The sequence below is a fragment of the Octopus sinensis genome, linkage group LG27 (assembly GCF_006345805.1).
Source record: "Octopus sinensis linkage group LG27, ASM634580v1, whole genome shotgun sequence".
Lineage (NCBI taxonomy): Eukaryota > Metazoa > Mollusca > Cephalopoda > Octopoda > Octopodidae > Octopus > Octopus sinensis.
In genome coordinates, this window is record NC_043023.1 from 17,394,078 (window position 1) to 17,409,077 (window position 15,000).

The following is a 15,000-nucleotide window of genomic DNA, read 5'->3' on the forward strand; positions in this document are numbered from 1 at the left end:
TACATACATATATATCCCTATAAAAAGTAAAGTTTGTTACTAAGTTAACCGCTGAAAACACTAAATAAAATTGATAACATTTCAGGTTTTTGTGTCATTGAAATTAATTTGACCATTCCGCAAATAACTGTGCACCTATTTTCCGAAAACGGAAAGGCAGGAGTGAGACGAGTTGGTGATGTATCAGATCCGATTTCTAGCAATCCACGGACTGTCTTTGTCTTTTTCACCGTAATGCTTTTCAGACACTGAAAAAATATTCAACCATCACTGAATCCACCCCAAACATTCTCACATACATACATACATACATACTACATACATACATACATACATACATACATACATACACGACCTACAATCTCAATGAGCTGGATCCGCCTACTACCAGAACACATGACAACGACCTATACATCCGCCTACTACCAGAACACATGACAACGACCCATAGATCCGCCTACTACGAGAACACATGACCACTACCAGAACATGACCACGACCCAGAAATCCACCCACAACCAGAACACATGACAACGACCCATAGATCCACCCACTACCAGAACACATGGCAACGACCCATAGATCCACCCACTACCAGAACACATGACCACTACCAGAACACATGACAACGACCCATAGATCCACCCACTACCAAAACACATGACCACTACCAGAACATGACCACGACCCAGAAATCCACCCACAACCAGAACACATGACAACGACCCATAGACTGAGGTCAAAATGTATCTAAGAGATTGACTTTATCAGATTTATCAAAATTTATCTCAGACATAAAGAAATCAAAACGTATTTCACAGTCACACACATGTCCCGTTTCTTTTGCGGTTCAGTGTATAGCAACACAAACCAACTCTTCATAATCACACGCCAGAGAGCAGGGAAAACAGTTATCAGCACCGTTTCTCCGTAAATTTCCCGAAGAAGGATTCCTTGCTCCGAAATACTGAAATACTAGAGAAGAGTATAAACCACTGAGTTGTATTATTAATATTTTGTTACAACTTGCATTGTTTTGGCTTTAAAGAAAATTTATTTGAAAGATCTATGTTTATGAAACAATGCTTCTTGTAAACCAGACCTTTGCGCGCATGCACACACACACGCACACATGCACGCACGCACGCACACATGCACACACACATGCATACACACACACGCACACATGCATGCGCACACGCCAACACAGAGTTATACTATCAATTATACTGAAATCAGGAGGCGATGTTTTACTTACAACCGTTTCGCTTTTTGCGAGAAATATCGTACTCTTCCTTATTTCCACTTTTTCTTTTGACTTCTATCCTTCTGTATTTATGCACAATGGTAAATTCCGGGTAACTGAAACTAAAATATTACAATTGATAAATTGTTTTTCTTATGTTTTTGTTATTTTCTATGTTTACATGCTTTTTTTTATGTAATCCCACACAAAATCAATTGTACCCTCATCGATCTTTTTCCCAAACCTTAAGCTTCATAACGAAAACATTATCATTCTCATTATTATAAGGCGGCGAGTTGGCAGAATCTTTAGCATGCCGGATAAAATGCTTAGCAGTATTTTGTCCGTCTATACATCCTGAGTTCAAATTCCGCCGAGGTCGACTTTGCCTATCACCATTTCAGGGGTCGTTGAAATGATTACCAGTTTGACACTGGTACCGATGCAATCGACAACCCCCCCACTCCCCGCTCCCAACAAACTGTCAGACGTTCTGCCTTTAGTGGAAAGGATTATTATTATGGAATTATAATATTATACAACAATGAGACATAAAGTATATCTGTGAACTTTCCTCTTATATATACACCGTGAAAGTGTTCAAAAGAACAATTATTAAATAATTAAAGATGTTAATTATGAGTTAAGAAGAGATAATATATACTTCTCATTGAAAGTAAATTTCTCTGGAAGGAAATGGCTAAATGTATGATTAATTAATTTCTCTTTCTGGAACCACGATATAGAATTCGTCCCTGTTCCATCGAAAATGATTACTTTATCACCTGATGCTTTTTTCAAACGAAACTCCACCTGCAAATAGAAAGTAAATTCGGACTTGTAACGAACCTCAGAGAATGGGGGAGGACAGAGTTGTAGGAAGAGGAAGGAGACTAGGATATGATATAAGAAGAGAGTAGGAGGATGAGAATAAGATGGAGAGAACAGTGGCGGGGGGAAGAGTGAGACTTTGAGTGCAGGAGAAAAAGAGTAGAGAAGACAAGAACTAGGAGGAGGAGGAGGAGGAGAGAGAGAGAGAGACAGTCAGAAGGAAGGAAAATGAGAAGATGAAATGCTATGTCGCGTTAGAAGTGCAAAATTGAGACAGAAATTGATTGGGTTTGAGAGGAAAACGTGGCTGACTTACGAGACAGAGAATCAGACTACTAACTAATGAGTCATGATTTCGGAGTCTTTCTAAAAGTTTTGTTGCATCTATAGGAACTAGAAAACCCTGACAAAATCAGGATAAAACAAAGACAAAAACAGCAAGAATCGATCCCACATCAAAGACATATCGATGTTCTGTGGAGGAATCAAGAGAGATATCAGGAATGGAAGTAAAGGAGTTGTGACGTCACCTCAAGAAAGGGGCTTTCGATCTGCCTCTTCCTTGGTCAAGACTCTTAGGTGGAGCGGATGCCAGAGGGACAGTAGCTTTTGACCAAATGCTGGGGTACGCATGTAGGTGTGTCCAACAAGTTCTTTTGACCCTGGTAGAGTGTAGCTTTTCTGAAGTTCGTCTCGAATTAAAAGCATTTTTACTATCCCAACTACATATTCGTGAATTTCATCCTTCCACCGCTTCCTTTTAAAATGCAAGACAAACGTTTTTCCTCGCTGATACAGAACCTTCTCATAATCTCTCCCCTTCTTTCTCCACCTCATGTCTACCCAACCCTATACACCTACACTTATAACCACTCACCATTCTTATTTCGATTTTAGCAGTTAAAGTCCCTTGTTATTCCACTTCAAAATATGTATTCCTCAACGATCCAACATCTGCTGTGGTTCTATCGTTCTCCAAGCTCCCCCTTAAATCCCCTTTTCTATTTATAACCATAACATGCATGAAAATAATCCACAGTATCAAAACTGGATCCCCTTTGTTACTAAAAGCAAACTGCAAGAACAAAATAGACGGTACGAAGGGCACTGAAGTCATACACCCTTATAATATCGACAGAAAAAAAGGGAAAAATCAAATGCCCCAAAATATAGCGGATTGACTAAAATGGAGATTGTTTATTAAATGAGGAGAATTTTGAAATTCCATTACCTTTTCAATGGGCAATTTGTCCCAGTATAAATAAATAGGACTTCTTTTGAATGAGTTTGGGGTCATCTCAAATACTTTCTGCCAATCTGTAACTGTATCAGTAAATAGATAGAAATCAATAATTTACATGAAAATGTACAGACAATATGTTAACCCTTGAGGGGCAAGAAAGTGTTGCATGAATATGTTTAACAAACAGGCAAAAAACGAAACAAACGATTTTATTAAGAGTAATTTTTATATTTATTTTCATCTTAATTAAGTACAAAAGCTATAATAATTGTTAGTCTCTCGTACAGTAAATTTGACGATCTCATTATTTTTGAGTGCCATAAAACAGTCCCTTTTCTTTGCGTCCGGCATTATCGTAAATTTATTTAAGATTCCCGCATAGTTGTCAAATAGATATACAAATGGACAAAAATCGATGCTCTTTATCGATCCATAGTTAGGCGGCCAATCACTTTCTTCCGTGTTATCTAGAATATCGTCATCATCATCATCATGTACTTCATCTGATAATGAAGGAAATTTCTTCATTCCAGTATAAATCTTCCGTTTGCGACCTGATTTCTGCCACCGATAAGGGCCGCTTACGATCAGGCACAATTCACGAAATAATCGCCCAGGCATGAATTGATTTGCGGCGAATCTATGTAAAAGTTCTTTTAAACATCATGTTATCCACTTTTCTCTAACGAAACAGCAATTGATTACGTTCGCCGATTACAGGTTAAAGAATGCCGGCGCAACGCCTTTACTTGAAGTAATCGAACCACAGGATTTATTTTTTGTAAACCTAGTACTTGTTCAATCGGTGTGTTTTGCCAAAAAGCTAGGTTACAAGGATGTAAACACAGCAACATCGATTGTCAAGCGATGATTGGGATACAAACACACACACACACACACACACCACACACACACAAATATACATATATATATGACATATATATATATATACACTACGGGCTTCTTTCAGTTTCCGTCTACGAAATCCAATGACAAGGATTTGGTGGGCCTGAGGCTATAGTATATATATATATATATATATATATATATATCTATATATATATATATATATATATATATATATATATATATATATATATATATGTAACTTATTATATTATATATTTTTTATCATCCATTTTATACTTTTTGAGATCTAGTTATAAGCTATATATTTTTAAAAAATTATATATATATATAATATATATATATATATATATATATATATATATATATATATATATATATATATAAATATATATATATATATTATTTGTTATTTATATATTGGTTTATGTCTATCACTGTTTGAGTTGCATAATAGTGGTTTTATCTCTAATTTATATTATATATAAATATATATATATATATTATATATATATATATATATATATATACGAGGGGTGTATGAAACATTTTGAGCCTAACCTAGAAACAAGGCTGCTAGGTGGCTGATACGGCTTTTTTTCTGGTCAGTGCAGTCTTTTCGGAGTATTTTTGCTCATTTTCATGATTCTGATATTTTTAATTTTTCGTTGCAGATTTTTGAATAAACAAGCGTCGAGGTTACAAGGAAAATGGAGAAAACTGAGTATGGGGCTGTCATAAAGTACCTTCATTTGAAAAGCATGACTCCATCAGAAATCCATGAAGATATGGTGAGAACCTTAACGGACAATGCTCCTTCATATGCAACTGTAAACGTTCTAGTTGAGAGATTGTGTCTTTGCACTGGTAGAAAGGGAAGACTGTGGAATTTGGTTTGATGTTACCTGCACATTTTTCTATATGTTCACTGAGAGGAATTTGTCTGTATTGCGGGAAACGGATTTGCTCTTTCTGTAAAGTGGTTCTCTTTCTCAAGGTCATACTCGTTTGTCCAATATAGTGGTGTCTGAAACTCGAGCAGGTTTTTACATAAATTAGGTTCTCAGAGGCACAAGGGAAACTAGTTTTAATTGTGAACCTCTATCCTTGTTTGAAAAAGAAATCCAAGCCTTCAAGCAGGTTGGGGCAGTTTCCACAGTGTGGGCGTCCACATTTTTCAACATTTGGTTTCGTGGTTATTTTGTAAAGCTTCGCATTTCTTAGTAGTCTCTTTAGCGATTTGTCTTGTTTTTTGCATTTGATGAGTTTGCGTGTTTTCAGGATGTCGTACCTTTTTTGATCTCTACTTAGTAAAGGAAGAGTTTGCGCAATAGTGTTGAATGCCTCACTTTTTGTGGGGTAGTGTGTTGATATCAACACAACTGTACACCTTTGTAACTCATTCATATTTTATTCACTTACTCTGAAATCTGCACATCGGAAATTTTATAGAAAATATTTTTGTATTTTTATATAAAGTACATGTATACATGCATATGTAGATATATATATAAATACATATATATATACTCATATATATATATAATATATATATATATATATATATACACACATATATACATACATACATACATACGTACATACATACATACATACATATATATATATATATATATATATATATATATATATATATGTATGTATGTATGTATGTATGTATGTATGTATGTGTATATATAAAACATAGTGTTAATGACGCTTAAATTAGAAAAGCACATAAGAAAATTGTGATTCACATACCGTTTCCAGAGAGCAAAATAAATGACGAACAGTTGCAATCAAAATCCCTAATTTCTTTGTCGTGAAATGATTGATGCATATGACATGCGCCATTACAGTAGCTAAAATATTGGCACTGGTTTCGTAAAATACACCGAAGTGCACAATCATTAGCAGACGTCGTGTTCTCGGTTATTCTAATCGTATCCTGTAAGCATTTTGATGAAGTTATTTCTTCGAAAAAGACTTTTGTACACGCTGATAATCCAGTTCTCGGGGCCATAAGAAATACTAGAGTCAAAGCTGGCAGCAATATGAGAGTCAAACGAAATTGGATTGGTACTTCCATTCCTGAAAAATAAACAATTATACACACATATTTAAATGCACACCCCTCATGTGTGTGCGTGTATATATATATATACGAGGTCTGATCAACAAGTATCCGGATTGTTCCGAGAGAAGATTAAGCTGAAGCATGCTGGGTAAAACCGCTTGGCAAAAAGTGGCCTGGGACTCTGTTGTTCAAGAGCGCTAAGTTTTAACGTTCTAGCTCTTTTCTGCTGTTTACCACAGTGCTTGGAAGGAAGGTGTGTAGCGTGTGACCGTCGCATTGACCACGACAGGGAAAGTTGGTTATGCGTACATATTAAGACGTGTTTTGTATTTTTCAATGAAAAAAGTTTCTTTATTCTAAATCGTTTAAATAAAGAAATATTTTTCATTGAAAAATACAAAACACGTCTAAATATGCACGCTTAACCAACTTTTATCTATTAACATATTTCGATTCACGATTACATTACCGTACATAAATCCCCTTACTAAACAAGGTTTTTCAAACTTGTGTGTGTCTGTACACGTATACATATTTCCCCTCCTATTACCGAAAGCAGAACAGTTATCTCCCTTACTCACACCAATAACAATAATAACGACAACCAATTACCTCCCTTTATATATCTACTTGTGAAATCATTCACTCGTGAATTTCATTACTCACATCATGCAAAAATTTCTTCTTAAGAAAAAATAAAAATTCAAATAAAGAAAACATAATATCATGAATAGCGATAGCGAAACTGGTCGATATATTAAAAATTATATTAAAACTATGTAAGTGTGCGTATTTTCCTTTTTTCATTTCTTATATATATATGTGTGCGTGTGTGTGTGTGTGTGTATGTGTATATATATATATCTGTCTTCTGTTGTAGTAGCTCCAAAGAAGTCAACTTACTTTATTACTCTTCAGTACCGATTATGTTCCCTGTACATTTATTTGTGTGTGTGTTTATGCATGTATGTATGTATTTGTATATATATATATATATATATATATATATATATCCTGTTAGAATCTTTTGATAGATAGATAGATAGATAGATAGATAGATAGATAGATAGATAGATAGATAGATAGATAGATAGATAGATGTGTGCGCGCGTGTGTCTGAGACGGGTTTCTTTCAGTTTTCGTTAATCAATACAAACATTCGCAAGGGTTTTGTCGTCTCAGATTTAAACTAAATTGCCCCTGCCGCTGGTGCCACGCAGTGGGACAGAACCCGGAACTATGTGGTTGGAAAGCAAACCTCTTACTATACAGGGACACCTGCACCTAAAATCAGTGCCATTCCTGTGACGGGAATGGAACCCGTGGCGCCTGGATAACAGCCAGGAATCCTAACTTGTATATCCTTAAATATTACTCATTATCTGAAACATAACTATTTTTACAATGGTAGAAAATCGTGATTTTTCTTAAGCAAAGATATAAGATTGATTCGATGTTATTTAAGCTTCGTTTTCTCATTTCATTGAAAACGAAAGTGAAAGTTGAATAGAGATTAGATAGTGACATTTTAATTCGAGAGAGGTTCATTGATTCTCTCATTCACAGCTCTTTGTCTATAAATGATTTCTTTTATGGACGTAAGGAACATACGAGACACACAGACGAAGTACAATATCCGCCACGGTGGGATTCTAAAGAGAATGTAACGGGACGTGACTGAATACTAAAGATATTTTATCAGTCGATTCATGATTTCTACAAATCCATCCATGTCCTTTCCGTTCTCTCTGGAACTGAGAAATAATAACTGTAAACCGAATGTAACGAAAGCACAAGTCAGCTACAGTATTGTAGATTATAGAATTATAAAAACAATTTCAGTAATATTCTCTCTTTATTGATTCATATTATATGCTTCTTGTATGAATAAAATACTTACTCTATCAGGTCTAGTCAGAAAACCAGACCTGATAAAGAAAAAACTGGAGTAAGTTTTGAATTTAGCAGGCAAAATCACTTGGAATTCATTGAAATATTCCAGGCACCAGACAAGAAAAAATTTGCCCAGTGTTATTTGTTTTAATATTCAACAGCTCGCAAATCCTTATCCTAAGACTTATTACCCTATTTTCATATATATTTCTTTATTTTAAATCTGTCTATCTACATTAAATCCTAAATCACAGCAAAATTCGAAATCAGAACGTTAAGTTTCAAGACAGAGTAGAAAGGATAGTTGATCAGTCGATCCATGATTTCTACAAATCCATCTCCGTCCTTTCCATTCTCATCGGAAGTGGAAAATGAAAATGGTAAACCGAGTGTAATAAAGCACAAGTCAGCTACAGTATTTTATCATAGGATTATAAAAACAATTTCAGTAATTTCTCTCTTTTCATTCTTAATATTATTAATTCACTTACCTTTAAGGTTCATCACTGTTACAGGGTTGTTAAGTAAACTTCACTTTTAGTTGCAAAATCGACCAACCAGAAGTGTCCCACTGTAAACAATAAGCTTCTGCCTTTTAATGTTCCCTTTTCCTAGTCTCGATAAACAAGCTTTCTTTTATTTATTCCTATTCTCTTCGTTCTGGTAATTTAAGAATAAATTCAAGATATTTCACAGTTGATTTCTTTTTGCATTGGCTTCGAAAAGACGATGTCTTTAAAACAATCTCTCCCGAGTTCTTCCACTCTTATAAAATCGATGGCCAACTTGAACATTCTTTTCCTCTTACTCCAGAAGTCGTCGCCAGGTAATTTCACTTTTCGTAAAATAAGTTCTTAAATTCCAGGTCTGATATTCGTTTGTCTTTCTCTCCAGAATGCTTTGCTCTTCAGAAGGTAAGTAAATTATCAGTTTTACCCGTAGCTTTGTTAGGTTATCAACAGCAACTGTTTCTATCCATCGATCTTAGCAACTAAACCACTTGAAACAAGTCGACTGCGTTTGTATGCATGGTGAGTAAAACGATTTTATTTTAATTTGGCAATATATCGATAGCTTTAAATTTTTTTCGAGGGCATTAAGTGTAATTTATATTACACTTAATGCCCTCGAAAAAAATTGTGGTCAACGATTACAGGACGAGAATCCATATCTTATTGAAATGAAGCTATGCTTTGGATTGTATTTCGATTTAAAGTAAACATTGATAATGTTCCCCTAGAAAGGAATGCTAAGAATTCCCCTTTGAATTAGGAAACAAAATTCTTATCAATATTTAGTGTAATCCAGCGTTGTGAGTTCGGATTTGGCCAAGATTACATTCACTGTTAATGCCAGATTTGTCGCCAATTGCGAATGGCGCTACTAGTTAATATGTCAAAAACCTTACATACATAAAGTAAAACATACAAATCTACATATATACATAAAAAACCCTAACGTTGAAATTCCAAAGAAGTCTTGAATCTGGGTAAGAAACCGGCTCTTTCTCTATTGGCAAGAGACTTTCAAATAGAATTGAACAACGACATTCATACATACATGCACACATACATATATAAATACATACCTACATACATACATACATACATACATACAAATATACATACACAAATACATACATACATACATGGATACATACATACATACATATATACATACATACATACATGCATGCTGCATACATACATATATATATACATACACACTTATATATACATACATACATATATATACATACATATATACATACATGCATATATATACATAGATATACATACATATATACATACATACATATATATACATACATACATATTTATACATATATACATACATACATACATATTTATACATACATACATATATAATACATATATATATATATATATATATACATATATATATATATACATATATATATAGAGACATACATATATATACATACATATACATACATACATACATATACATACATACATATATATATACATACATACATACATACATACATATATATATATACATAGATATATATACATGCATACACACATACATACATACATATATATACATACATATACATACATACATACATACATACATACAAACATACATACTTATACATACATTCATACATACATATACATACATACACACATACATACATACATATATATACATACAAACATACATACATACATTCATACACACACATACATACATACATACATACAAACAAACATACATAAATGGCTGCCTAAGCGCATAAAATATTTATACTGTAATGATTTTTAGAAAGATAGAAAATATACTAATAACAAATAAATCACGATAAACTATATATATATTAGACTCAAGGTTGTTTATCGCAATCTGCAGCCGGATATTATTAATATTTCCAAATTATTTAGTTCAAAATGGATTAATTTGTTTATATACAAAGTTCCAATGACTATTCGGATATTTCTTGCTTGGACTTGTTACTTCTCTGAAATTAATGAGCTTTCCCCCGATTCTTAATATTCATTTTATTTGTGAGCTTACCATGACGTATTTCTCATTTTGACCGGTAAACAACATTTATGAGGATGTGTGTGTATATGTGTGTGTACACGTGTATCTTCATGTATATATATATATATATATATATATATATATATAATAAATATTAGGGAATAAATCCAAATTTACAGGGAAAAAAATCAGATTTATGATTAAATCGATTTTATAGTAAAATATTATAAAATATTATTCGAGACAAAACCACTATTTTGCAAAACAAACAAGGAAAGACTTAATCAATACATAAAATTTTAATAAATAGTCAAAAAAACCACCACTACAATCGTTTCTTGTCTTGATCGACAATCTTCAGGTGGACTTCCAATAATTCAAAGCACAACTGACCTGATTGAATGATTTGGGATAGAGAAGAGAAACTGTTGCCCAGCGGGAGTTAACATAGAGCTGAAGATCAGTAAAAATGAGAGTACATATAACGAACTTTTGAGAAATCTGTAGTTATTCTATCCAGATTACAGGTTCAGGTTTATATAAGACACTACATAAATACCAGCCTTGAGAAATTAGGCTTCTGAAAATTAGCAAGGAGAAAGCTAATTCGAAGACTACAAATCCAATCCATCAGTGGAACTGTAAAATCTGTAAAACTTTCCAGAAGTTTGTCATTTAAATATATATATGAACATGTGTACATATGCAACTATATGCATGAGAAGACATACATAAAGTAAAACATACAAATCTACACATATACATAAAAAATTACCCTGATGATGCAATTGCAATGAAGAAGCCTTGAATCTAGGTTAGAAACCGGTTCTTTCAGTATATGCAAGAAATCTTGAAATAAAATTGAACAATGACATTCATACATACATGCACACATACATACATACATACATACATACTTAAATACATACATACATATATAGATATATATACATACTTACATACATACATATATACATACATACATATATATCTCTTATTATAAAAGCAGATTTTATCTGCCTCCCTTTGTCTCTTATAGAAATCTACAATATAGGATTTCTTCAATTACAATTTACCTAGCATTTTTAAGAGTAGAATAAATCGGGTCGTGCCAGGTCCGGTTTTTAAAATTTCAACCCCAATTAAGCAAAATTTAGAGAAAACTCACATTGTGGTGTGTAAGTCAAGTGCTTTTCTTAGTGTGGGCTACAGCACACGCACATACACACACACACAAAAACGGAGCGATCTGCTTCATTCACGCTATCACCCTAATTTCTACTCCTTTCTCTTTGCAAGTGTGCAACGATTAAAGTGAAACTATTTCTATAAAACGAGAGAAGTGTACCTTAAACCACTCAAAAAAGAAGCAGCAAACAGAAACAAATAAATACATAACGATTTACTCCTCACACAATTTCTTCAATTACAGTTTACCTATGATTTTTACAAGTACTTCCATTCGGTCATGCCATACAAAATTTCTTTCAATTTCACCCCCAATTAAGACAAAATTCGAGAAAACTCAATATTTTAACATTTTACTCCGACAGCATTGATGTACATGTGTGCGTGCGTGAGTGTGTGTGTGTGTGTGTGTTTGTGTGTGTGTGTGTGTGTTTGATGGGGTGTGCGACACAGAAAGTGTGGTGTGTAAGTGAAGTGCTTTTGTTAGTGTGTGTAAAGAGACAGAGAGAGTAATGTGCTGTGTACCTAAAGCGCGCACACAAACACACAAGCGGAGCGCGAACTTCAAAAGAACTTCGCGCGCTATCTATCTGGTTTGCCATTCCTCACACACACGCATACACATACATATATGACAGTGACAAACACAAACGTTTCAAACAACTACATACAAACACTCAAACATACACACACGTGTGTGTTTGTTATTAGTAAAAAAGGCGCCAAACACAACTCACTTCTCATTCGAACACATTTGCAAAAACACACCGACGGTCGGATTGCCATAACAATACAGAAAAGGTAAATTGGTTTTTAATTTACTTTCTGTCGTTAAATTTTGGTAGTATTAATTGGCGAGCGTACTTCTGTTGTCAATTGTTGACAGGAAGAAATTGTAAATTAAGAAGGTGTGTGTGTGCGTGTGTGTGTGTGCGTGCACGTGTGTGTGTGTGTCTGTGTGTGTGTGTAAGTGTGTGTGTGTAGGAAGTGAAGGATAAAAATATTGCAAGAAGTGGACAGATGTACATATATACATCCATACATACATGTGTATGTGTGTCTATGTATGTGTATTAATGTGTGTGTGTTATCTCTATATAAAGCTGAAGTTGTCTGCGTGCGTCACGTTTGGTAACCTTCAACTAACACTATCTCCTCTGAGACCCTGCGGCGCAAGTTGACCAAAATTGAGAGTATGATAGAAGAAGGGTTGCTCTTCCTTCCGTAGAACATAAAATCCAAATCGGACCATGATAACACCAAAAATTATTTACATCAAAAAGCTGCTTTTTTCTATGAAAATCCCTATTTTTTACGATTTTTTCATTGCTGTGTCGCCACTTTTCGGTATATTTCGACCGGAAAAAAGTTCACAAAATTTTTACTTTTCAATATTACAATTCCAGCGGATCGAAACAAACCCAAGCAACGCCGGGCGATACTGCTAGTACATATACATAAATGCATACATATATATACATACATACATACACACAAATACATACATACATACATACATACAAACAAAAACATACATACAAACATACATACATATATATATGTATATACATACATGCATACATACATATATATATATACATACAAACATAGATACATACATATATACATACATTCATATATATACATACATACATACATATATATACTTATATACGTACATACATACATACATAACTACATACATACATATACATACATACATATATATCCATACATACATATATATACATACATATATTTATATAAGTACATACATGCATACCTACATACATATATATATATACATACATACTTATATATACATACATACATATATATACATACATACATATATATACATAGATACATATTTATACATACATACATACATATATACATGCATACATATATATAAATGCATACATATATATATAAATATATATATATACAGACATACATATATATACATAGATACATACATACATATACATACATACATATATACATATACATACATACATATATACATATATACATTCATACATACATACACACATACATATACATACATACATACATACATACATGCATACATATACATACATATACATACATACATACAAACGTACAATCTTATACATACATACATATATACATAAATACATTCATACATACATACATATATATATACATACATACATACATACATACATACATACATACATACATACATACATACATACATATATATTTCTTTACTACCCGCAAGGGGCTAAACACAGAGAGGACAAACAAGGACAGACAAACGGATTAAGTCGATTATATCGACCCCAGTGCGTAACTGGTACTTATTTCATCGACCCCGAAAGGATGAAAAGCAAAGTCGACATCGGCGGAATTTGAACTCAGAACGTAATGGCAGACGAAATACGGCTACGCATTTCGGCCGGCGTGCTGACGATTCTGCCAGCTCGCCGCCTTAAACATACATGCATACATACATACATACATACATACATACATACATACATACATACATACATACATACATACATATACATACATATATACACACATACATACATACACACACATACATGCATACATACATACATACATGCATACATACATACACACACATACTTGCATACATACATACACACATACATACATACATACGGAAAGGGGAAAGCTAATTCGAAGACTACAAATTCAATCCATCAGTGGAACTGTAAAAATCTGTAAAACTTTCCAGAAGTTTATCATTTAAATATATATATATAAATGTCTACATATGCAACTATATCCATGAGAAGACATACATATAGTAAAACATACAAATCTACACATATACATAAAAAATTACACTTATGTTGAAATTCCAGTGAAGGAGTTTTGAATCTAGGTTAGAAACCGGTTCTTTCAGTATAGGCAAGAAATCTTGAAATAAAACTAAACAGTGACATTCATTCATACATACATACATACATACATACATACATACATACATACATACATAAATGCATGCATACATATATACGTATATACATACATACATTCATACATACATATATACATACGTACATATACATACATACATCTACATAAATACATACATAC

The 15,000-nt window shown here is 33.2% G+C and overlaps 1 protein-coding gene across 1 annotated transcript; it reads right to left on the minus strand.

The window, feature by feature from the left end:
* Positions 1 to 1,882: 1,882 nt before the first annotated feature.
* LOC118768101 lies at positions 1,883 to 9,139 on the minus strand. Its single transcript, XM_036513913.1, has 4 exons — positions 8,649 to 9,139; positions 5,949 to 6,278; positions 3,309 to 3,400; positions 1,883 to 2,059 (listed from the first exon to the last, which is right to left on the minus strand). Exons 1-4 carry the CDS (start codon positions 8,659 to 8,661, stop codon positions 1,883 to 1,885), a joined length of 612 nt encoding a protein of 203 aa, XP_036369806.1. The 5' UTR covers positions 8,662 to 9,139.
* Positions 9,140 to 15,000: the final 5,861 nt, after the last annotated feature.